General features: G+C 43.3%; 1 protein-coding gene and 1 non-coding gene across 3 annotated transcripts in view; both read right to left on the bottom strand.

The window, feature by feature from the left end:
- The window catches only part of Elavl1 (ELAV like RNA binding protein 1), a 45817-nt gene extending 19958 nt beyond the window's left edge, over window positions 1–25859 (bottom strand). Inside the window, exons 1-3 of one of the 2 annotated variants that reach the window (XM_050127367.1) lie at window positions 25692–25850; window positions 7257–7357; window positions 6868–7055 (exon numbers count right to left, since the gene is read on the bottom strand). In XM_050127367.1, coding sequence (XP_049983324.1) covers window positions 6868–7039 — 172 coding nt within the window. In that variant the 5' untranslated portion in view covers window positions 7040–7055; window positions 7257–7357; window positions 25692–25850. Of the gene's footprint in view, window positions 1–6867; window positions 7056–7256; window positions 7358–25691 lie in introns of both variants that reach the window. The other variant, XM_050127366.1, reaches the window with a different exon arrangement.
- Window positions 19154–19324, bottom strand: LOC126491647 (U1 spliceosomal RNA). Its single transcript, XR_007589430.1, has one exon. It is a non-coding gene; the product is annotated as a U1 spliceosomal RNA (small nuclear RNA).
- Window positions 25860–26114: the final 255 nt, after the last annotated feature.

The raw sequence follows: 26114 nt of genomic DNA on the forward strand, positions 1-26114 counted from the left end.
CTAGTGCCTACCTGGAACCTTCAACCCTATTGACTTAGTATTCATGGTACCGGAGGGTACTCTGCATTGTACAACAGGAGAAAAGTAATCACCAATCTAGTTGTAAACCCAGTGATCTATAATGATGACCTGCTGCGAGATATGCTGTACAATAGTGGCACAAATATCAGAGTAAACGACAACTCTGACTGGATTTAAGACACACTCCATGAGATGGAACCCATACCTGGTATTGCTTGAGTCGCCAAGAACCCAACACTGGAAAGGACAAGGGCCCAGAAAAAACCAATTGTACCATTGTTCTCCTAAAGGAATATTGCAATGCAATGACTCCTAATGATATTCTGTTAAATCCAGAGATCAGTGCTTCACTCAGACTTCATCGGAGAAGTTTCCTCTTGGAGTAACGAACTAAGAGATCAACAAATAGACAATGTACAGAATGAGAGATTTTGGAGCACTCAATCCTAGATGGGATGTCTCCACCAAACTCCTTTCCTTGAGGCTTAGGAAGCAAATGCAGAAGAGGAGGTGGAAAGATTAAGAGCCAAAGGGGATGGAAAACTACAAGGAAGCAGGGTTCTCCAGACACGACAGGACTGATGAACATATGAACTCACAGAGACTATATAGCAGCACACACAGAGCCTGTGCAGATTCAAGCCAGATTTGGGGAGGAGTGTCTCAGTATTTAGAGTCGGAAGTGTACATGGGATCCCGCCCCTAAGAAACAAACTATCTGTAACTGATACTTGCAAAGGAAAAAATTAGCTTTCTCTAATGGAGTCTCACTGGGTGTATTAACAACACTTCCGTGCCAGCCTCATGCTCAGGATTAGTTGGCCAACACAAAATGAACTTTTTGTCTCTTCGCTTGTTTGGGCATTTGTGTTTGTTCTCTGTTTTTAAAAAGGAAGAGAGAGAGAGAGAGAGAGAGAGAGAGACACACACACGACATGGAGTTAGGTGGGTGGGTAGGACCTAGGAGGAGTTGAAGTAGGGGAAAAAGTGTAACCAAAATTAAAACAAAAGAAAACAAAAACAATCCCCCCTTAAACTCTGCTCCCTAAGTTCCTATCTTTCTACCCATAGATCAGTATGTCTCTCAACCCTCATCAGAGAAGCTTTTTTGCAGCAGATGATGATCAATGCAAAGACCCATAACTGGTTGACACACAGAGAATAAGAGAATGAAATGGTCAACATCTTATTCTTTGAGACAATCTCTCTCACTGCAGCTAGAGTGTACTGATTTAGATAGGCAGACCAGCTGGCCAAAGAGTTTCAGTGATCCACCTATCTCCCCCTCCCATTCCATGTCCCAATAATGAGATTCAGAGACTTAAAAAAAGATGTATTATGCATTTATTCATTTATTTATAGTGTTCTGCCTGCATATATGCCTGCATGCCAGAAAAGGACACCAGATCTCATCATGTTGTGAGTCACCATGTGGTTTCTGGGAATTGAACTGAGGACCTCTAAAAGAGCAGCAAGTGCTCTTAACCTCTGAGCCATCTTTCCAGTTTGATTACAGAGACTTTTTAATGTGGAGAGTCTGACTTTTTCCCAACTCAGGTCCTTAAGCCTGCATAGTAGGCACTTTAAAAAAGTTATCTCTAGTTTGTTTCCCATTTCTAACAAAGAACTCCTAGAGGCTTGGCATTATAGCTCTAGACAAAGAGAGCATCCGCACAGCAGGGCTGTAGGGCTAAAACTATCATCTAGTAGTCACACTACAGAATACCACCAAGAGTGCTAAATCGGGGACATAAAAGATCTCAACTGCAATATATCTGGGCTACACATCTCCACCTATCTCTGCAGAGTGGCTAGGCTATTTGTACCTCTCTCAGCAATTACCGTTTAATGCATCTCTACCAATCCCCTACCATGCTCAAGCAACACAGCCCATCTGATTTACCCTGACCCCAGGAATGGAGCACTTCTTTTTCTCTTGTAGGCACCACTGCTTTTGGGCTTGCTTGTGTTTCTTCCATACTCATGAGGCTGGACCACCTGTCTCTTTTACCATCAGTTCTTCTGATACACTATTTGTAGCATAGGGGTAGTAAGATTGCAGAAGAACTTTACTATGGGCAGCTGAGTAAACAGCTGGTAGGAGGCTTAAAGATGAGGCAAGGGCAGTAGTCCCCAAATGACTGTGTATATCGCAGTGGAGATGATGGGCTCCACTTAAAATACAGGTCAGCTGGCAGAGGAGGAATCTTGCAGGGCTCAGGGCATTGATTGCAAGCAAACATTGGTGGAAGGAAGGGCCAGTTAGCTACTGGAACCATGGGGGTTCTTAGAAGGAACATTCTTATTTGCTGATTTACTACTTCCAGGAAGGTTCTATGGAAATAGCAAGTGAGCAGAGTGATGCAAGGTAGTCATCTCTGTGGCGCTTATAAACATGGGATACAGAATTCTAGACAACCACTGTGATGATGGGATAATACGACGCCCAGTAGGGATGGAACATGTCCAGACAGGAAGAACAGTTTGCTATATAGCTCACAGTACCACAATTACTTATAGTGGATATATAATAGGGTTTGAAAGAAAATGTATCTAACGGCAAATTATGTGTAATTTGAGTTTTATTTTCTATTTGTAATGTCTATTGTTTCTGTTGCTTTTTGTTGTTGCTGTTGTTTATTTGTTTTTGAGAGAGGGTCTTACTATGTAGCCTGATTCTGCCTCTAAAGTGCTGACATTCAAGGTATGGGCCATCACATCTGGTCAGTTTTTTTTTTTTTCTTTTTTAATGAAGAGCAAAGATAAATCATGTCAATGGAAAAGTTGGCAAAGTGTAGAAAGGCATTCTTTTTTTTTTTTTCGAGACAGGGTTTCTCTGTGGCTTTGGAGCCTGTCCTGGAACTAGCTCTGTAGACCAGGCTGGTCTCAAACTCACAGAGATCCGCCTGCCTCTGCCTCCCGAGTGCTGGGATTAAAGGCGTGCTCCACCACCACCCGGCCTTAGAAAGGCATTCTTGTAGAAGGAACATTGTTCAGCAGTCCTGAGAGCCAGAGTAGGCATGTTGTGGAAATAAGCAACTCAGTGCAGGCTGAAGGTGGGTATTGGGCACAAGCAGATGATGAAGGCTATGGATTCAATCCTGAGTACATGGCAACAAGATGACAGAGAGACAGGAAACCATGAGGGTTGAGGACTGACTGTGATCCCTCAAGGGTCATACAAAATAGCTATAGGTGGCATGGTAAACTATGATATCAGATAGATGCTGTGGTGACACCCTGTATGTAGCGTTTGTTGATAGAAATACCAATAGTAAACACAGTGTCTTCAACAAAAGGACCTATACCTGGCTGGCCAGAAATACCAGAAGCTTCCTAGTCAACAAAGTGAGCGTTCTTTTCATCCTAGTCACCCTGTCCCTTTTTCTGCTGTCATTCGTGCCTAGTTGACCCATAGTAAAAAACTGTAAAATGAATGTATCAGATTTGAAAGTGTCCACCTCAGTGCAGTATAGGTTGCTATAAAAACCCACAAGGCAGGATCTTAGGATGACTAGCTAGAGCCAGGAAAGGTACTCTTAAACCAACAGAGATCAGAACCTGAAGAGTTTAGGAGGAAGGGAGTAATTGGGCCTCTGGAAAACTAAAGCAGTCCCTTTGCTGTACTGAGGAAGTCTGGAAGAAGGAAAGGCTTGGGTGACCAGTGAAGAGGTCACAGCAACAAAGCAGATAATGGTGTCCTAGTCTAGGATGACTCTCGGGGTAAAAGGCAAACAGGGAAAGTCTACAGAAACACTGAGGAAAATAAATTTAATAAAAAAAAAAAAAAAAAAAAAGAAACACTGAGGAGAATGAATTCTGAGACCTGTACTTCTGAGTGGAGTTACTTTGCAGACAGTGGTTCCATCAGCTAAGACAAAGACAGAACAGTATGGATACACTGGTTGTGGTGCAGAAGTGCCTAAAGCTCAGGAGAGCTGTTTGGTAAGGAGAGATAGCAAACTAAACTCACCCTGATTATCAGCTCTGGAAAAGAAAGAGGGCCATGGAATAATCTGAACTGCAAGGCTGGGGAAAGGAAAAGTTGTAATAGACAGAGTGTGGCCTTGAAGGCAGCCAGCCAGCCAGAGGAAGAGGTTATTTCTAGAAGTACAGAGAGGGAATTTGATATCGACAGTCTATACACGGGAAGACAACGTACAGAGCACTCCCGTTGTCATGCCAGAATCTCATCTTTTTTGCCTCCTACAATCACTCAGAACAGTGTCTAGAGACATATATTAATGTTCACAACTCAAAAGGTGCTACCAGTTTCAAGTGGATAGAGGAATGACGCTCAAAATACCTCAGTGTGTAATCAAGCATCAGGCTGCAGCATCTAGCTCCAAATTTCAGAGTGCTAGAGGACATCAGGGAACTCAGGAAGGACTCTGTGGAGCCCTGGCTGGATGATCTTCAAGAAACCCAAGTAAAAGTGCATGCTTGGATAGCTCATGGGTCATAAGTAGCCAGAGAGGGAAGGGGCCCAGGGAAGAGAGAGGGAAGATGTTAGTTCTACTGTGAAATAGTAGGTGACCATCTGCTCTAACTGAGGACCAGTTGAGGGCTGGAGGAGAAAGAGCACACATAAAGGCTATGAAGGATGAGACTATCCACCATGCCAATCAGTAGGTCTGGGACTGACCCTAGCAGCATGCCTAGCTAGAGAGATATAAAGGACTCTCTTGCTGGGGTGGGCAGGCTGAGCTCCAGCTGGGGGAAAAGGAGACATGAGACTAGGCAGAGTGAGGTCACTAAAAAACAGATGAACAGTAAAATTTAAGGCCACAGTCCCAGAATCAGTAAGCAAAAACGTTTTGACAGCAGGAGTAAAATAAGGGTAGAGCGAGTGTCTCAAATGTGCCATTCATTGAATAGGAATGAAAGGCTGCTAACTAAGAAGTTGCTGAGCTAAACAGGTACCTACTCCACAACACCCAACACTGCCTACAGTTCAGAGAGAAGCCTTATATCTGGGAACCCAACTCACTTTTTAATTCTACTTCCGCTGCCTCTAATGTTCCCAATTCCCCAAGACTAGTTCTTTCAGGACTAACCCTGCACAATCTAAGTGTTCCTAAATATAGCCCACATTCCTCTGAAGTCCAGAGAAAGAAATCAGAGTATGAGAACCAAGAGCTAGACTCCAAAGCCCAGAACTGAAGATACTGCTGAGAACCCCTTCCAGCAAAACACAAGCCAGAGAAAGGGATCCAAAAGCCCTTTGGGAATGACTCTTATGCAGAACAAAGTCCTGAACCATCTAAAATATTCAATCTGTGTTTGGCTTTTTTGTTGTTGTTGTGTGCATGTTTTTTCGAGATAGGGTTTCTCTGTTTAACAGTCCTAGCTGTCCTGGAACTTGTTCTGCAGAGAAAGCTGGCCTCAAACTCAGAGATGCACCTGTCTCTGCCTTCTAAGTGCTGAGATGCAAAGGAATGCACCACAACTGCCTGGCTTCAGTTTGTGTATTATCTAAGGTTCTTTTTAGATGGCAGTAAACCAGCCTTGGGATTGAAAGGGGAAAGGGGCTTTAGTTTAAGAACCTCATCTGATGAGTGGTTTCTCTGGACAGTGATCAGACAGGCTGTACAAGGTTATACAGGGATCAGTATATTTGGGTTACTAGAAACATGTTGAAGGTTGAGGAAGCAAGACAATGAATATACCAGATGTAATATACATTTTTTTGTTCACACATACTTGAAGTTTTCCATAATAAAAGAGTATGTTTTAAAAAAGTCTTTTAAATTAGTTTCCAAGATGAATCCAGATACCTAGAAACTAAATAGCTGGATGCCTCAAAGTACTAGTTTCGCAGTCAGGCAAAGTAGAGAAGGGAAGGCGGGCAGGGAGGGCGAAAAGGGCAGTGACTCCTAAGAACAACACTGCACCCAAAAGGGAAAGAAATGAAGCAGGACTTTGCAGCACTGAGTTCCTGAAGCCACAGTCTCAGAACTATGAGGCCAAGCCTGAGGAGGTTGTAACAGGAACCTGGCCTTTTACAAACACCTATGAGGTAGGTATAATCAGGACTTATAAGTACCACTGGCTACTGAATAGATGGGTGCCCAAAAGTCTGGAGTCACACTAAGAGAGTATACAAGGCTTTCAGGCATCTTGCTCCTGACTCAGAGATCCAGCTGAAGGGTTCATTTATGCATGAAGGTTTGCATTCACAGAAACGGACTTGTCAGTGCTTGGCCCAACAGGGTCTCTTTTACATGATGGAAGTTATCAATCTGAGCAGAATTATTTGGCGCCATACAGTTTTCAGAGCATTCCATTTCTTGTGCCCCATTTTTCTCCTTTCACGTCTTATTTTGTACATGTGGGTTTTGTTGTTAAGTGAGGGTTTCTCTACCTAGCACTGGCTGTCCTGGAATAAAACAGATTGTTCTGGAACTCAGAGATCCACCTGTCTCTGTCTTCTGAGTACTGGGATTAAAAGTGTTTACCACTACACCTGGCATGAATGTTCCATCTCACAAAATACCCAAGCTCTTTCTGGGGAAACTTACTTTCAGATTTTATCAAGATGTACTTGATTTTTAATTATGGTATCTGTGTGTACGGTATGGTGGTGGTGTTATGTGCATATGAATGTGTGTCTGTGGAGGTCAGCAGAGAGCATAAGCTCCCTTAGAGCTGGAGTTACCAATGCAGACAACTTCCTGAAGGGGATGCAGGAACCAAACTCTGCCCTTCTGCAAGAGTGGAAAGTGCTCTTAACTGCTGAACCATCTCTTCGCAGTTACTCTGTACTAATGAAGTTAGCAGAAGGGGAGCCAGCACTTAATTGGACAGCAACCATGACCCCTTGCAGAAATCTCTCAGGCTCTTTACCTGCTACTTTATCCCGAATAAGTTTTGCAGATTCAACCTCGCCAATGCTGCTGAATAGACTCCGTAATTCCTCCTGGGTCATGTTCTGAGGGAGGTAGTTGACAATTAAATTCGTTCTCCCAATATCATCCCTGCAGTCTTCGGCCATGTGGTCTTCATAACCATTAGACATTGTATTATTTAAAAGCCTGCAAAGAAAAATAGGATCAGGTAAATTCTAAATGTTTATCTGCGTATGTGAAGGCAATTGATAACATTTGCACTTTCTGCACTAGAAGATCAATTACTGGGGAGATGGTTCAGTTTGTAAAGAGCCTACTGGCACAAACATGGAGACTTGAGTTCATATCCCTGGTACCCATATATAAGTTCGATAAATTGGCACATACCTGTAATCCCAGTTTAGGGAGCTGGGAACATGACAGAGAGACCCGTGGAACTCTTTGGCCAGCCTAGCTGAATCAATGAGCTTCAGGTTCAGTGAGAGACCCTGTCTCAAAAAATAAGGTGAAAAGTGTGTGGTGGACACTACCATACACCTCTCCTCACCACAGCCAATGTGTTCCACAATGATCTTGTCCTGTCTTACTGATAGTACTGCCATTTACAGAGTAGCTCTTCTTAGTAGCACCCAGGTTTCAGAGAATGAGAACAAGAGACATTTTTCACATGTTCAAGCATTTGAATACTTGGTTCCCAGATATGGTACTGTTTGGGGAGGTGTGGAACCTTTAGGAGGTGAAGCTTTGCTAGAGGAAGCTGCTGGGGGTAGGCTTTGCATTTGCATTTACTCTTGCCCCATATCCACTTTGTTTTCTGTGGTTTCTGAGTGTCGATGGAGAAGTGATTTCACACCTTACTATTCCTGGCTGCCTGCTGCCACATCTCCTTCACCATTAGTCTCTCTCTGGAACTGTAAGCTCAAATAAACTTCCTTCTGTAAGCTATCTCTGGTCATGGCATTTTAATACAATGTGATAGAATTCACTCACTATTGACCTCTAGCTTCCACATAAACTTGTAACCCCATACACACACAAGCAAGTACCCATACAAACACACATCATATCCACCCACCTATACCCATACAAAGAGATCAACTGTGGTTACAAACAGCTGCTTTATCAATAATGACCTAAAAAGAAATGAGCTATTGTCTTAGTTAAGGTTTCTATTGCTGTGAAGAGACACTATGACCATGGCAACTCTTATAAAGGAAAACGTTTAATTTGTACTGGCTTACATACAGGTCAGAAGTTTAGTATGTTATCATCATGGTGGGAAGTATGACAGCATGCAGGCAGACATGACACTACAGAAGGAGCTGAGAGTTCTACATCTTGATCCACAGGCAGCAAAAGACTGTGCCACACTGGGCATAGCTTGAGCATGAGACCTCAAATAAGAACATACCTCCTAAATAGTGCCGCCACCTATGGGCCAACCATTCAAACATGTGAGTCTATGGGGGTCATACCTATTCAAACCACCACCACAACTATTAAGCCACAATAAGACAAGGAGAAACTTTCATTTTCTAACACTGACCTATGCCCCCAGCCTTAATTTTTCTATCTTTTACCTGGTGTTGGAAAGCAAACCCACGATCTTGCGATTAACAGGTAGTATTCTACCACTGACCTAACCTCCCAAAGTTCCTAGTCCTTATTTTATTTAAAAACAATTATTTGTGGGGTAGGGTTAGGCTCTGGGATCAAACCTAGGACATTGAGCATGCTAGGTAAGCACTCTGCCACTAAGTTACATCCCTCTCAGCCCAGTAAGCAAGAACTTTAAACGCATATTATTAAGTTAAAGAAAACAGTCTGAAATATCATACTGTATGATTCCAATTGTATGACAGAAAAGGCAAAACTGTGGGAACAGTACCAGGTATGGTAGCCCATGCCTATAATCCCGACACTTGAGAAGGCAAAATTTCAAGGCTATCCTCGGCTACACATTAAGTTGAAGACCATCATAAGATATGAGATCCCAACAATAAAAACACCCTCTACCGAAACAAACAAAAATAGGGCCTGCAGAGATAGCTCATAACTTTCTGTTCTTAAACAGGATCCAAGTTTGGTTCCCAGCACCCACATGGTAGCTCACAATAATTTGTAACTCTAGATCCAGGAGACCTGGATGTCAGAGGACAACCTGTAAAAGTCAGTTCTCCCTTCCTTTAAACTCAGGTCATCAATTAGACGTAACAACAATCACCTTTATCAACTGAGCCATCTTACTAGCTCCTCACTAGCATCTTTATAATCTTTTTATAAAACTAAAATTACCCCACAAAATAATTCTATTATCACAAAATAACAATTCCAAGTTCAACCATGTTCACCAACAGTGCCTTTTCTTTTCTTTTTGAAATGCAGTCTCACTTTTAAGCCAGGCTGGCCTGGAATGAACTATTAGCTCAGAGTGGCCTCAAACATGAAGATTCTCCTGCTTCAGCTGTCACATTTGGATAAGAAGACGTGGGGGGGGGGGCTCACAGTTCACTATGTAGCTGAGACTAGACTTAAACTTCTGATCCTCCTGCCTTTCTTAAGTGCTAGGATTATAGGTATGTTGCCACCTGGCCTGGCTCAGTAAGGACCTTTGAAGAGTCCTGGAGATGCAGCTCAGTAACAGAACATGCACAAAACCTTGGGTTCTATCCCTAGTGGGTAAGCATGACTATCCACAAACATGGTGATGTGGGAGTGATTTCTTATTAATAAAGAAACTGCCTAGGCCCCTTGATAGGCCAACCCTTAGGTGGGTGGAGAAAACAGAAGAGAATTCTGGGAGAAAGAAGCTTAGTGGAGGAGTCGCCATGATTCTCCCGCTCCAGACAGATGCAGGTTAAGATCCTCCCTGGTAAGCCAGCTCGTGGGCTACACAGAATATTAGAAATGGGTTAGAACAATATGTAAGAGCTAGCCAATAAGAAGCTGGAACTAGCCGGGCCAGGCAGTGTTTGAAAGAATACAGTTTCTGTGTAATTATTTCGAGGCATAACCTAGCCATGTGGGAGCCAGGGCTGCGGGGACGCAGCCCCGCCGCTCCTATTTCAACAGATGGCGCCCAGACGTGATGGGCTAAATCCACTTAAAAACCTAAGAAGGCTTAAAAATAAGGGAGAGAGAGTTTAACACAGATTTTTGCTGTTTTGTTGGTGGCGTGCTGTAGAGAGATTCCTGATTCAGCAACAGCAGCAGAAAAAAAAGCTGCGTCATTTTAAAGCGCTACTTCCTGGGGACTGTGCTGCCAGCGTGAACTCTGGCTTTAAAGCATTTCAAGGCTTTTATGGGACTGGATGTTTGTGTTCCCGCTTGGGAACAGAGGAGAGTGCTCTGAGACCATGCAGATGGCACCTGGGCAGAAGGCCGAATCAGGCTTAGGCAGGCGGAAGAGCATGGCGGATTCCTGAGGCCACACAGACTGTTTTCAGACTGCGCAGTGCTCTGCGTGTCAGATTTTGCTGTAACTTGGATTAAAAAGAGTTTCTGTGCTGCACACTCAGTCTCAGAATTAAACTGCTGACTGCTGTGCCAATGTGGACTTGCTGTGTGCCTTGAACTGTGCTCAGCTCAGGGGCACCAAATGGCTCTGAGGCAGGAGCGGCTGCTCCGTGCTGAACTGTGCTGACCTCAGGCAGGAACTACCATAATTACTGTGATAACAGCGCAGTTAAAGTTTAGACTGGGCAGGACACAGGCCGTACCGTATTACCTGTACATGGTGCAACTTAAGTTTTTAAGAACTGCTTAACATTTTAAAAAATGCTCCTGGATAGTGAAAAAAAAAATTACAGATTCACAGTAAAACAGATTCAGACACTGTTGGATGAATGTACGTAGGCTTGGAAAAGAGCTAGCCAATAAGAAGCTGGAACTAGCCGGGCCAGGCAGTGTTTGAAAGAATACAGTTTCTGTGTAATTATTTTGGGGCATAACCTAGCCATGCGGGCGGCTGGGTGCCTGGGACGCAGCCCTGCCGCTCCAATTTCAACAACATGGCTTTAAAGAACCATATAAAGGAACCCAAATGCCATCCCAGTAAAACAGCTCATGCCCCTAAGAGAAAAAAGTCTGTGTCTCAAGAGCTTACCACTCCTAGCTGCCTTTTCTTATCCCCATTTTTAAAGGATAATAAGGAACCTATGTTCCCTATTGTATGTGCCCCCTTTTTCCCCAACGACACAGCAATGGAGCGAGAGTGAGAGAGAAAGAGAGAGAGAGAGAGAGAGAGAGAGAGAGAGAGAGAGAGAGAGAGAGAGAGAGAGAGAGAGAGAGAGATCACAGTCGCAGTCTCTGGAAAATTCACTTTCAGAGGCAAACCGCCCAGGACAGCTTGGGAGCAACATCTACATAGATGCAGCTAATAGCATCAAAATCACTCCTTTGAAAACAGAGCCCACACCTGGTTTGCTCACAGACATTGTGGTGCAGTGGTCTATCTAGGAGGCCCTTCGACCTTACTTCTAAATTTCTAGCCAACACTTCACGTATGCTTACCTGTCTGAAGGTCTCAGTGGGCAGTCCACCCTTTCCTCCAGATGTGTAGCTCTATATTAGTTGAAAATTCAGCACCCAGACGATATAAGTCTTTGCCTATCTTTAAAAACACCTTTGCAGAGGTTGGATGTGGGCACACACCTGTAATTCCAGTACTTAAGCAGTAGAGGCAACAGGATCAGGAATTTAAGGCCGTGTAGCAAGTTCAAGGCCAGTCTGGGCTATATTTAACTCTATTTCAAGAGAAAATAAAAACAAAGAAAAGCTTTTTAGATCTAAGTAGCAGAACATGTGCCTAGTACACAGGAGGCACTAGGTTCCATGTCTAGCACCTTAAGAAAAAAAAGGGCTTTGCCAGAGTCTACATAAAATTGAACACAACTCTCGCACAGACATTTTTCTCTTACTCTTTGAATCACTTAGAGAAGGGGAATTAATGAGGCCTGGTTCCTATAAATGTTCAGGTTCTCTCCTAACTTTCAACCATGTAAACAGAAAGAACTCCTCAGTGTTTGTTACTCACTTAAAACTGTGCAAGTTTGGGCTGGAGAAATGGCTCAGAGGTTAAGAGCATTGCCTGCTCTTCCAAAGGTCCTGAGTTCAATTCCCAGCAACTACATGGTGGCTCACAACCATCTGTAATGGAGTCTGGTGCCCTCTTCTGGCCTGACAGAATATTGTATTCATAATAAATAAAAAAAACTGTGCAAGTTTCTTCCTCTCTATAAGGTATGTTAACATCAAAAAAGAGAAGCCTGGCAAACCAAGTATCATAAAATTAAAAAGCTTTATGGCTAAAATCACAAGAAACAAAGACAAGCAGTAAGAGACTGGAAGAATGCATCTGCTATGTATCATTTTGATCAGTGATTGTCATGCTAAGAAATTCACCCATCAGGGAGGGGACAGGATGTGATGATGTGTGCAAGCATTCTTGGTTAGCACCAGTGTGTACTTGCCCACACACTACCAGTGTCTAGTGAGCAGATTTCAGGATGCTGTTAATTAAATACTCTGCAAGGCACAGGATGATGCCAATCAAGATGTACCTAGCCTAAATGTCAACATTGCTAAGGCTAAGTAAGTTGATTCAATGCATCTACAAATTAATAATTAAAATCCAAAACATCAACAGAAAGGCAGAAAATCATATAAATTACAACTTCATGATGACAGCCATTCAGAGATGAGAAACTCATGAAAAAAAGCTCAACCTCATGAATAACAGAAAAAATGCAAATAACGCTGGGGAAGTTAACTCAGCTGGGAGAGCACTTGCCTAGCATGTACTAAGTCCTGGCCTAACCCTGACACCATGCAAGTTGGGCACAATGGCACACTGATATCATTCTGGCATCTGGGAGGTGAAGCATAACCACATTCACCTTCACAGTTTGAAATCATCTGGGACAATGGTTCCCAATCTTCCTAATACTGTGACCCTTTAATACAGTTCCTCATATAGTGACACCCAACCATAAAATTATTTTCGTTGCTGTTATAAATATCTGATATGTAACCCCTGTGAAAGGGTCATTTGTTCCCCCAAAGGGGTTGTGACCCACAGGTTGAGAACCACTGGTCTAGGCTAATATGAGACACTCCACCATCCCCCCCTAAAAAGCCGGCAGGATGAAATGACAGACTATTTTTACTGGTCTTATAGGATGGATAAAATCCTTTAAGTAGGGAGAAGAGACTGATATGCACATAAGACACCTTTTTGGAGAAGTTTAGAGCTCCTACCAATCCCAAGACTCAGGACATGTGAAACCAACCTCCAAAAACAGAACACAGGAATCTGTCCTGCAGCAATGACCACACAGATGCAGGTTAGTAATCAGGAGACACACACTACCCTTTTGCTTGTAAAAAGTACAAAACAGGTACAACATTTACATGTGTATTAATAGAAGATAGCTCAGCATCAATTTTTAGTAGAAAACATTAAAGTTTAATCACAAAAAACTGTGGTCAATTTGCTAAACTGTCTGTGGTCATGAGAGTTTTAAATAGATCATTTAGCTCAAAACAAACAAATGAACAAAAGCATCTGCCGAAGATGAGAGCACAGAGGTTAATGCTAATAAATTAGTATGTGTTGGGCCAGTGGTGGCACATGCCTTTAATCCCAGGAAAGCAGAGGCAGGCAGATCTCTGAATTTGAGGTCAGCCTCATCTATAGAACCAGTTCCAGGACAGGCAGGACTGGCTACACAGGAAAACCCTGCCTTGAAGAAACAAAACAAAATTACTATGCAAGTTCAAGCTTGCTGAAGATGACATTCAAAACAAACATTTCTTTTTCCTTTCCCTTTTATTTCTTTTTTCTCTTTCTCTTCCCTCCCCTACTCCTCCTTCCTTTTCACGTGCTGGTGATGGAATCTACTGTCTTGCATACACTAGGCCAGTGGTCTACCACTGAGTCACATCCCAAGCCTTTCTTCTCTTCACTCCTTCTCTAAGAGTTGTGCATCTACTCTTCTCTATTCATTCTGCTTTTATAGCTAATGAACTGATAGTGATTACCTTCTTACAAGATGAGCACAGCTCATCACCTTTTATCAAGTTTTACTTTATAGTGCTATCTACTGTCTAAGGTTGATTAAAAAAAGAAACTACAATGACAAGAGTAGTAGCAAACTAGTAACAAACACATGGCCCATAGAGCCTAAAAGATTCACTATCTGGCATTTTGCAGAAAAAATTTTTTATCATTATTTCCTTCTTCTCTCCTCCCCCTCCTTTATCCACTCTGAAGTTTCCAAAGATCCTTCCCAGGGTCTCAGGCCAGTAACAAATTAGGAACATAGCTCAGTGATTGCCTCACATGTGTGGTGAAAGCCCTGGGTTTGATTCCTAAAACTGCTGGTAGTCAAATTCCATGTAGTCCAGGTTGAATTCAAACCTGAGATTCTTCTTTCTGTCTCAGCTTCTCCCAAGTGCTGGGATTATGACATGTGCCACCATGCCAGTTTTTTTTTTTTTTAATTTTTATTTTATGAGCACTGGTGTTTTGCCATGGGTGTTGGAAATTGAACCCTGTGGAAGAGCGTCAGTGCTCTTAACTGCTGAGCCATCTCTCCAGCCTTGTCAGTCTTTTTTTATGAATATAAACATTTTTTAACATTGGGCTAGACAAAGATTTTAGATATACCACCAAAAGCTGTTTTCATTAAAAAATGAATAGATGTCATTAAAATGTAATACTGATGCTTTGCAAGACAATGCTGGAAAAACTAACACACCCAACACTGAGGAAAGTATTTGCAAAGAATTGAAAACACTTAAAATATTCTTTAGTTATTCTTTAAAAAGAAGTATATGGGTATTTTGCCTACATATATGTCTGTTCATCATGCGTGTGCCTGGTGTCTGTGGAAGTCAGAAGAGGACATCAAATCCCTTGGAATTAGAGTTACAGATGACTCTCAGGTAGGTGTTGGGAATTGAACCCAGGTCCTTTGGAAGAGCAGCAAGTGCTCTTAACCACCAAGCCATCTATCCAGCTCCTAGAACGCATTTTTTAAAAAGCTCTCAAGACTAGAACAAGTTATTTTGTTACTCACTTGTCCACTGCTTTTTCAGTGTACTAAGTATATGGTTCTTTTTACTCTGGTCCACCATCTTAGCCTCCCCATCTCCCCTATTCTTAATTAACTACTGGGAAATGGACTGGTGATATACATAAATTGTGTTTATTAGAAGTAAGTATATGTTCACAGTTTGATGTGAACAATTACAAACACATACAGTCACATTTCACTTAAAGGGAAAAGAGGGGGATGGGGCAAGAGGTTGAAGCAATGGCTTAATGAGAATCTAAATTCAAATCCCAAGAATGTACATAAAAAGACATACATGGCTAGGATTATCTATATAATCCCAGCACTATAAAGAGGACAGGAAGATTGATGGGTCTTGCTGTCTTCCAAACTAGCTTCAGGTCTGGTGAGACCCTTTCTCAAAGAATAAGGCAAAAAGTGACAGAGCACACCTACCTTAAAACATGAGCAATGTGCACTTGCACATACATGCACACATAAATAAATAAATCTGAGTATGGTGGTATACTTTTGATATCCAAGTACTTAAGAGGTACTTGCAGATCAGGAGTTCTAAGTCATCTTCAACAAAAACGTATTGTATCAAAAACAAACAGGAACTGGGGAGATGGCTTAGAGAATAAAAATATTTGGCTATTTGGACATGTAAGCTTGACAACTTGAGTTTGATACCCAGAACCCAAGAATGAATCTAGATGTCATGGTCAGCTGTGTAGCAAACACAAAAGAAATCTTTGGAGTGGAAAGACCCCTAGACATGGAGGCCAAAGATCAATCCATTCTCATTTTCACAGGTTGTTCTTTGACATCCACACATGTACAGTGGCATGCCAGACCACTCAAATACAAAAATACACAAATAACTCAATTTTCAAAATAAGCCAATTCCCAAACTTTAAAACAAAACAAAAAGACTTTGGAGGTACACCAAAGCAAATATGTACATGACCAATGAACATATGGAAAGAGGCTCAACATCATTAGTTAGGCAGAGGCCATGTCCACCTACTAAACGGCCAAAACAAAACATAACAAGACAATGTCAAGCGCTGAGGAGGATGTGAAAGAAGTCAGGCTTTCTGCACACAGCAATGGTAGTAATGCTAAAATGTAATGGCTACTTGATATACAAACTGACAGCCTCTGAGCTGAACGCACATAGTATGTGACCTGGTGATCACATTCCTACTACTGTTTTGTTCTTTTCTTTCATTTCATCCTTTCTTTCTAAGTTAGAGAGATACCCTGTTAGTCTAACCCCGAAATTCACCATGTGGCCCAAACAAGCCTCAAACTTAACAGCAACCCCCTTCCTTAGCCTCTGAAATGCTGAGATTATAGGTGTAAGCCACATCAGTGCAGGAGAAATGAAAATCCATGTGCATATAAAAAAATATACACAACTGAGTGGTGGTGATACACACCTTTAATCCCAGCACTCAGGAGGCACAGGCAGGTGGATGTCTTTGAGTTCAAGGCTAGCCTGGTCTAAAGGGTGAGTTCCAGGGACAGGCTCCAAACGACACAGAAAAGAAACCCTGTCCCGAAAAACAAAAATCCAAAATCAAACCAAACCAAAAAAACAAACAAACAAACAAACAAAAAAAAAAAACAAAAAAAAACCCCCTATATACAAATGCATACAGCATCCTTTATTCACAATCACTGTAAGTCTGAACAACTGAAACAAGTCATTCACAGGGAAATTAAGGTATGATCTATAACAAAAACACTACTAGGACATTCTGGAAAGGATCAAACTACAGACAGCCTCCAAAGGATGATTCATCTTAAAACTTTTCCCCATGGTGTTTGCAACAGGACCAGTGTGTGTAACCCAGGTTGACCCTCTAACTCATGACTCTAAATAAATAAATAAATTTTAAGACGCTCTACTTAGTTTTATGTGTATGGATGTTTTGCCTGTTTGTACATATGTATGTATGTATGTGCAAAATGTGTGCCTGGTACCCTAAGAGGTCAGAGGGCACTGGATCCCCTGGAACTGAAGTTAGGATGATTATGAGTCACCACATGGGATCTGGGAATCAAATCTGAGTTCTCTGTAAGAGTAATGAAAGCTCTAAAGCACTGAGCCATCAGCTATCTCTCCAGCTCCATGCTTCCGACTCTAACTACTAAGATTATAGGTATGTGTCATCAAATGTAGAAACGCACAACTTTTTTGAAGGTTCAGGAGCAATGCCATTTCACAGAAATTATATTTCAAAATTTAGACCTTTGCCTAATAATGTGGTATGATAGCCTTATGATGTTAAACATCATCAGCTCCCAGGTACCCCGCAAACATGAGATAGCAAACCACTGAAACTATATAGTAGATCATGGTCTGCAAAATGGCTCAATGGAAAAAGATGTTTGCTATGCAAGCCTGGAGACCTGAGTTTGATCTCTCAAATCCACATAAAAGGGGAGGACCAACTCCACAAAGTTGTTCTCTGATGGCCATACTGTGGGATGTGGTAGCACATGCCTTTAATCCCAGTACTCAAGATGCACAGATAGGTAGACCTCTGTGAGCTTGAGGCCAGCCTGGTCCACAGAGTTCTAGGCCAACCAGGGTTACACAGTGAGACCTTTTAAATCAAAACAAAACAAGCCTCAAATAATGGGGCTAAGATGTAGCTCAGTTAGAATTCTCACCTAGCATGCATGAGGCCCTGGGTTCCATCCCCAGCACCACATACAAGTGGTGGTGGACAACTATAATCCCAGAATTTGGGAGGTGGAGGCAAAGGTTCAGAAATTCAAAATCATCTTCAGATATACAGCAAGTCTGAAGACCAACCTGAGCTACTCAGACCCTTTCTCAAAACAAAACAGAAAACAAAACCCTTCTTTAAACAATCCTACAAAAGATGAGTAAAGTTTTCTATAATGCAAATTAAAAACTAAATTCAAATTAAGATTTAAACAAAGAACATGTCACACTGCTCCACAACATGGTCACAGACAGCCAGGGCTGAGCACCTCTTGGAGGTCAAGTCTGTAGCCAACAAGCAACAATGGAGCCAGTTTCACGGTACATTAGAAGGCAGCTACTCTGCTCAATCTTCTAGTATGCCTCCCTTGACACTTTCCAAATCTGTGCGGACCAACCTGGGTACAACTGGTCCTATGTCCACAAGCTCTAACCATAATAGGTCTTGTGACTATACAATTATTAATGACCACTATCAAGCCACTGCCACTTCCTGCTACCTCTAAGTCAATTCCCTTCACTTCTAGGCTTTCCCTGTCATCACCACTAAAGCTCAGTGGTCACACTATTTTTATTTTGCTAATGGTCAGTCAGGCTGTTAATAAATGACAAGGCTTGGCCTTGAGGTGTCACTAAATAGTGATGCTCCAGCATGAATCCTAATACCTTTGTGATGGTGCCCTATTGAATTTTCCAGCTGGTGTCCCCAACCTGGCTTTGCTCTATGCAGGATAACAAGTTGCTTTATTTTTCAATTCTTCTCCACCATCGACATAGCCTTTATTAGTTCCTCAATTATTCTGACTTAAAATTATTTACTTTTTTGAGATACTGGCTGGGAAGATGGCCCAATGGGTGAATGCTGTGGGAGCCCCTTCAGCCAATAGCCTTTAAGATACCAGCCCACTTGGGCGTGGTCTCTTTTGCTTTAAAAAGCAGTGGTAGGGCTGGAGAGATGGCTCAGAGGTTAAGAGCACTGATTGTTCTTCCAGAGGTCCTGAGTCCAATTCCCAGCAACCACATGGTGGCTCACAACCATCTGTAATGAAATCTGGTGCCCTCTTCTGGCCTGCAGGCATAATGCACTGTAAACACTATAAACAAAATAAATAAATAAATAAATCTTTAAAAAATAAAAAGCAGTGGTAGCCCTGCTCTCTCTCTCTTGCTTCGGGTTCCTCTTCCGGCTACTAGACTATGTTCCTGGTTGCACAGAGGGCTATTGTCTAGGACAGTGATCTATAAGTTTTCCCCTTAAATAAATAACTCTTTTATTAATCATAATTTCAAACTGGTGTGGGATTGTTTTGTGATTTAAGTCTACAGGTGAAGAAATTTATTTTGCTAGTCTGAAAATCTGAGTTTGATACCCAAAACATACATAAAAGTAGAAAGAACCACCCCCAACAAGTTGTATTCTGAACTCCGCATGTGCCCCACACCAAAATAAATAACATAAATACAGCAAGGACTTTTGAGTCAAGGTTAGACCTACACACATACATGGCCAAAGTCCCAACTATCACAAATTATGCAGTCAAATTTCTAGCATTTGGGGAAATTCACAGGAGTTAACACATCCCAAGGGCAATGGATGAGTCTCATCCTGGGAAAATGACCTTTTGATCATGGCATTTCCCCTATCAGTTAAGGATAGACCATTGTTATCTAAAGGCCCCCAAACTCAGGGTTTCAGGCAACCCTGGTGTCTTACATAGTAGCAAAGAGTTACTGGCTTTCAAACTTCACCTAAAGTATTACATGTGTGGAACATTTCTTTGATGTTAAAGAACAGCAGTCAGAAGCTGTTCTGTCATCTTATCAACCTATTCAGTTCCTTCCTTTTAAAAGTATCAAAAAAAAGTATCTAAGATTGATGATTTTTAATTAAGTTTATGTATCTACATGTGGCTATGTACATGAGAGAGGAGGCCAAAAGTGTTGGATCCCCTGGAAATGGAGTTACTGGTTGTTGTAAGTTGTCTGATGTGGAATATTGTGTGCAAACTCAGGACCTCAGCAAGAGCAGAACACACGTTTAACAGTTGAACCATCTCTTCGGCCCTAAAATAATTGTTAAGTTAACATACAAAATAATGGGTATCATAATGGCATTTTCATGTCCACCCTCTCCCAGGTGGTAAGGACAGAACCTGGAGCCTTGAAGGCAACAATTCTATCACTCAGCCACATACAACACAGTATCTTATTTTCTCAAGATCATTATTAATAAGCACCACCCCAAAGAATAAGAGCCAACTGCAAGGAGCAAAAGATGGAAACTTCAAATGTGACAAAATGATCTTCTTATTATTTGGAACCACTTCAAGTACTGGATATACCAAGGAGAATCCTTGTTTAAAAGGATCTTGGAATTTTTGATCCTACTGCACCTTTCAAACTGTCTTATAGTTGTGTTGTGTGACATCTACCATGGTGTTCTCACCAGCGGCATATGTACTGCATATGCGGGAGAGCAATGTAGACGCCTTTATATATGACATAAAAACATACACGGGTGGTGTTATCAGTGCAGCTAGTATTCATTAGGCATACATGAGAGCCAAACTTTTCAATGGTAGGGCAGGCCTTTGTAAAGGACAAATGCTAGATTGAAGACAAACAGTCAAAACTCTTCATCAGGCCTGACCAGTACTACTACCACTTCTTCTAATGAGGCTTATACTCAAATATTTCTATTTTAAAATTTTGTTTTATGGGGCTGGAGAGATGGCTCAGTGGTTAAGAGCACTGCCTGCTCTTCCAAAGGTCCTGAGTTCAATTCCCAGCAACCACATGGTGGCTCACAACCATCTGTAATGAGATCTGGTGCCCTCTTCTGGCCTGCAGGCATACATGCAGAATACTAAGAATACTGTATACATAGTAAATATTTTAAAAAATAAATAAATTAAAAAAATTTAGTTTTATGTGTATGAGTGTTTTGCCTGCATACGTCTGTGCATTGGTGCCCACAGAGGTCAAAAGAGGGTGTCAAGATCCCCTGGAACTGGAGTTACAGGTACTTGTGAGTCACCATGTGGGTGCTGGGAACAGAACCCAAGTCCTTTGCAAGAGCAGCAAGTGTTCTAACTGCCAAGCCTTCTCTCCAGTCCCTTAATTATTTCCGCGGTTCTTTCTAAATATAAAACTCTTGAGTGTTCAAGGTGGGTGGTGGGGGTGGGGAACAAATCACCCAGGAAATGCTTTCCTGCTAGAAAAAACTGAAGGTGCCACTTGACCCCATTACAACTGCTACCCATTGAGGGTTCAGGTAGATGGGGCACATAGAGATCCTTAATGGTCCCTGTCTACAGTCAAGAAGAAGGCCACGTGGCTTGGCCAGCTCTAGTCAGCAAGTTCACAGTAGGTCAGGTGCAGAGAGCTGGGTGCCCAGTCCAAGTGTTCTACAGGCCCTAGGGACTTGGCCAGCTCCAGAGTCCTGCTAAAAGTGCCAGAGACTTGAAGTTGGTGAAGCTCTTGCACAGTCATGCACAGCAACACATTAAGGCACAAAAGCCTGTGGTTCTACTTCACTTCCAAAATGAATCTGTCAGCAACATCTGAAAGAGAGTGGGGGTTAGTCACTTCATTTTCTCACTGTGGATGTTACCAACTGCTACACAACACCTGTTAGCTGATAAATGTGGGTACCCTTACTCCTGAAACCAAGGTGTAACTCAGCCTGTCTCTTGTCTCACTCTTATCCAAACTTTTCCCTAACCTTGACTTACTTGCTACATTAGAACTACCACACCTCTCCTCCAATTCATGTCTTTCTATTCCCTCTACTAAATGAAACTGCAAGTTCTGCCTGAGTAACACCTGAAGACATCTCTAACTCTCCCTCCTTTCTCAATCAGGGCTCTGTCCCCTCAATCCTAGCCCAACTTCTAAACATGTCTCTAAACACAATTTAACCTTTCCCTCTAAATGACTCATTTTCCAACGTCTCCAGGCCTCTGTCTATGGTGACATGAGCCTTGCCACCAAGTTGCTATGCACTATTCTCCTGTTAATCTTTCCTCTGGCATAAAGGTTTCTTTGATGTGTGGCTGAAGCCAGTCACTTCTGAGCTTGCCATTAACTCTTTTTTCTCCAGGCATGGATGCCAACCATGTGCCAGGCACAGGAACACAAAACAGAAGCAATCCCAATATCAACAGATCAGGATAATAATTCTTGAACTAGTTGGTCCTCTTCTCTCCACAATCAATCTTCTGGAACCCCCTTGACAAGGCCCAGAAACCTAAGCCCAGCATAATTTTCTAGTTTTTATCTCCACGCTGACCCTGACTGACTCTTTTGGTCTGGCTTAACTGGTACACTCAGGCCTGGTAGCTTCTTGATGCCTTTTCTCTTACTGTGGCCATTTGCTGATTCGGGAAAGCCCTCTGTTTCTTTTATTGCAATCTGGTTAAATAAAAACAAACTCTCAGTAACCGATAATCATTCCATTCAATATACTGTATGTAAAGACTAACCCTCTTTTTTTGTCTCATACATTGAGTACTCTTCTCAAATCAGATTGACTTTCATTTTGAGACAGAGTTTCAGTGTAGCCTAGGCTAGCTTCAACCTCCATAGATAGCCAATATGTTCCCCTATAACCTGAGCACTAGGATTATAAGCATGAGACACTATTCCTGGTTTATGTGGTGCTGGGTGTTAAAATTAGGTTTCATGAATATAAGGCAAGCATCCTACCAACTGACCTACCCTCAGCTCTGGAAAGGTCATTTCTTCCCAGTAATAGAGAACAGGTCCTGGTAATTCATACCAACTTTCTTGAAGATAGAAAGGGGGTTTTAAACCACTGAGCACTGGAATAAGTACCCCCATGTGTGGACATGGATATTCTGTCACCATCCTATTTCCTGCATTTTGCCTCGGCCATGTGCTTGCTCTCTTGTCTCCAGTTATACATTAAACTGCTCTCTCTTCCTTCTCAAGTTCTCTGTGGTCACTCATTTTTGTGGCACTCAAGTGTTGGGCAGGATCGAGCCACCACTGCTCTTTCTCATGTCCAAATTCCAAGCCATGGGACTTTTGACCCTCTAATTGTGTTTCAATGCTCCCTGTCTCTACAACTGATATTCAGGGTCATATTAGCAATACTTCTAAATTGAAGGAAAGCCCGTAACTGGTTTTCTGGCTGCCAGTCAGCTCCTCCTGTGCAAATGTGACTCCCTCTGTCAATTAACATGGATCTGGAGAGGGTCCTCATAATAGCTGAGCTCTCTTCCCAAAGGATCTGCTACTCACTTCATTCTACTTTTCCAGAGTTCCATACCTGCATGGTTTCCCAAACAAATGGATGACCTGACCTCTTCTACTCACCAAGTTCTTGAGGAGCCTTTCCCACTTGGTCTTTTACCTAACTACTTCCTCCCAGTCCTCCTGCATCAACAACTCCAGGGAACATTCTGAAGTCCCCTAAGTTGAGTAACAGTTCCCTTTTCTGTGTTTCCACATCAGTTATATTACTATTGCTCACCAGCCAGGCTGAAATCATCTACACACAAGTCATATACACCATGGTCTCTCTAGAGGCTAGCCTCTGGGCTAGAACACAGCTTGGGGGAGAGGGTTGCAAAGGCTCACTTCCCTCTTGTTGACCAATTTCCTTAGGGCTTCTCTTAGCCAGTACCACTGTTGAGCTACTGCCACCTAGGGACAAAAGGCTGGCATTGCATCTCTCACCGCTGGGCAGTTAACTAGATTGAACACACTGAATGCGATTGGAACACAAACCAGGGAACAGTTGATTCTGGAGATGGAGAAGCCTTGGCAGTTGGAGGCAGCTTCAAGCGATGTTTGTGTTCTGAATCAGGCCACACAATATAAGAAAGAGATCTTCTTCCAAGAAAAGAACAGACAGGGTTAGAGATGGTGTGTGTGGGGTGTCACCCCATGCTAAGGGCTTCTGATTTAAATCTTTAGAGCTATTCAAAAAGCCCAGCACAATTGTTGTCTCCCTGCCCAAAGACTTCTAATCAGGAGAAACATTATCAGATCTGCATCTTCAAAAGTCAACTCCTGCTGGCGTGCAAAGGCAGAAAGAAAAGCAGTGAGTGTGGGAAGCAACTGAGTAAGCACAGGAAAAAGTATGTTCTTCCATCTTGCCCTTTCTACTATTGCCCGGTGACCTATTCCTGAACACATCCAAATTTGTTTCCCTCAAACCAATGCTAACTGAAACAGAAACATTTCCTATTTCTTTCAGCTTCTTCACAGACTTCAAAGTCACAGCATTAAAATTATTTTTAGTACAAAACCAATTAAAACGGACCAAAGACCTTAACTTAAAAACAAAAAAAAATTATTTTTAGATTTGTGTTTTGTCTGTACATATATGAGAACCACATGCCTGTTTGGTGCCTGCAAGGTCAGAAGACATCATAGGATCCCTTAGAATGGGAGTTATTGACGGTTGTGTGCCATCGTTCAGGTGCTAAGCACTGAACACACGGGTCCTCTGCAAGAGCAACAAGTGCTCTTGTCTGCCGAGCCATCATCTCTCTAGCCCCACAGCATTTTAAAAATCAGATCTCAGCAGTTTTGTACACACATGTTCAGCGGCAATCCACTGGGTTAGCTCGGACCTGTGCTCAAATCCTGCACTGGTCACTTCAATGCATGAGACTATCCTAAGTTTCACTTTCTTCTCTAAAATGGATATTGTAACATCTAGCTTAGGGGTTGGAGACATGCCTGCTGAGTATTAAACACATGGAACACTGCTGATAAATTCGGGTGATTATTTGTAACATCATACAACATACATGTAACATACATGTAACATACATGTAACGGGTGGCACGCACAACACTGAGGTTTTCCTCACACATGCTTTCACCCTGCTACTCTGCAGGTAATTCAACACTGCTTACTCAAAATCTTAAGAGCTTCCCACAGAACATCAGAACCAGACTGGAAGAACTTCCCAGAAAGAGTATTCAAGGAGTTCTCACCTCTGTGTGTGTGTGTGTTTGGTGGTGGGGAGAGTGAGAAAGACCCCTAGCAACACTTGAATTTATTTTTGGTCCTTACAACTGGGAAAAGTGGGAGGCAGAGATGCTAATACTTAGTGGGCAGAGAAGCCAGGCATGCCATCCAACTTCCTACCATGCACAGAGCAGCCAGGTCCCCACAACCAACCATTATCTGACCTTAACTGTCTGCAGCAAGGAGGTTAGAAAAACTTTATCATCCGATCTTGCCCCCTTCTAGAGCACTGGCCATCGGTACCCCACATGAACACTTTCGACAATGGAAGTTCTGTCCAGTGAAACAAAGTTCTTTCAGCTGTCCTGCACATAGTAGGTGTCAAAACCCATTTGACAGGCTTTAGCAGCAGAAGACAACAGAAAAGGGGGGACTCTCCTTCACTCCCCATTGTTCAACTGCGTGCTACTAGACTTTCACTATTTATACATTATTTTACAAATGCAAACGTCCCGAGAACAGCTTTGTTAGAGATGGCGATCAATTTTTTTCCTTTTATTTTCTAGGACTTCCATTCATACAGAAGAAAGGTCTGCACACTTTTAAACGGACCTCCCGATCCGTCGCGCAGTATCCTGAAAATCGGTCACAAAAGAAATTTGTGGGATTTCCCGAGGGAGCGAGTCCGTGGGCCGTGACCTCTGGGCGCCCAAGGCCCTCGCTCCTCTCTTCCGCCCCCGGATCACCGGGCTTCCGAGACTGACTGTGCAGGGCCCCCCGAAGCCTCGGAGCCCGGCCCCCCAAAGCGCGTGCCCACGCCGTGTCCTTCTCCCGCCTCTCTCGCGGGAGCCCAGAGAGGAATCTGGACCGGGGGAGGCTTGTCGCCGACCAGAATCAAACCGAGTCGGTTTCCCTCCGCCTAGCCACGGCCTACACGCGCGTCTCCGTACCCAGGCCTTGCGCGGCCTGGGGCCTTCGGCCGGTGCAGGCCCGGCGGGAGCCCGCGGGACTAGGCGAGCTCAGGCTCTAGCGCGGCCTACTCTTTCGGAAGTCACCGGAGCCACCCGGCCTCACCTGAACAAGGGCGGGAAGGCCCGGGGCTCTGCTCCGGGACGGGCGGCGCGGCGATAACGGCTCCGCACGGCCTCGGTAGCGGTGGTGGTGGCGGCAGAGCGGCTACAGCGGCGGCGACGGCGGCGGCTCCTCCTCAGCGCGCACGACCCGCTCCCTGGCCCCGCGGCCAGACACGCCCCCTTCTCAGCGCGCTCGTCTATTGGTCGGCGTCTTCGAAGAGACGGCTCTCATTGGTTGGGATGGCTGTCGCGGTACGCTGGTGCGTGCGGCGGAGGCAGGACTTCCTGTCGGCGCCGCCTGCGAAGGGCTAAAGCGGCCGGTGGAGACGCGGAGTGGCTAACGATGGCCGTGGAGGGCTCTAGCTGGGGCTTGGCTAGCTGCAGACACTGATTGAGCGCGGAGGCCGAGGACTGGCTCTCTTTG

This window comes from Alexandromys fortis, unplaced genomic scaffold (assembly GCF_014885135.2).
Source record: "Alexandromys fortis isolate MF-2015 unplaced genomic scaffold, M_Fortis_MF-2015_v1.1 scaffold_271, whole genome shotgun sequence".
In the NCBI taxonomy this organism is placed as follows: domain Eukaryota; kingdom Metazoa; phylum Chordata; class Mammalia; order Rodentia; family Cricetidae; genus Alexandromys; species Alexandromys fortis.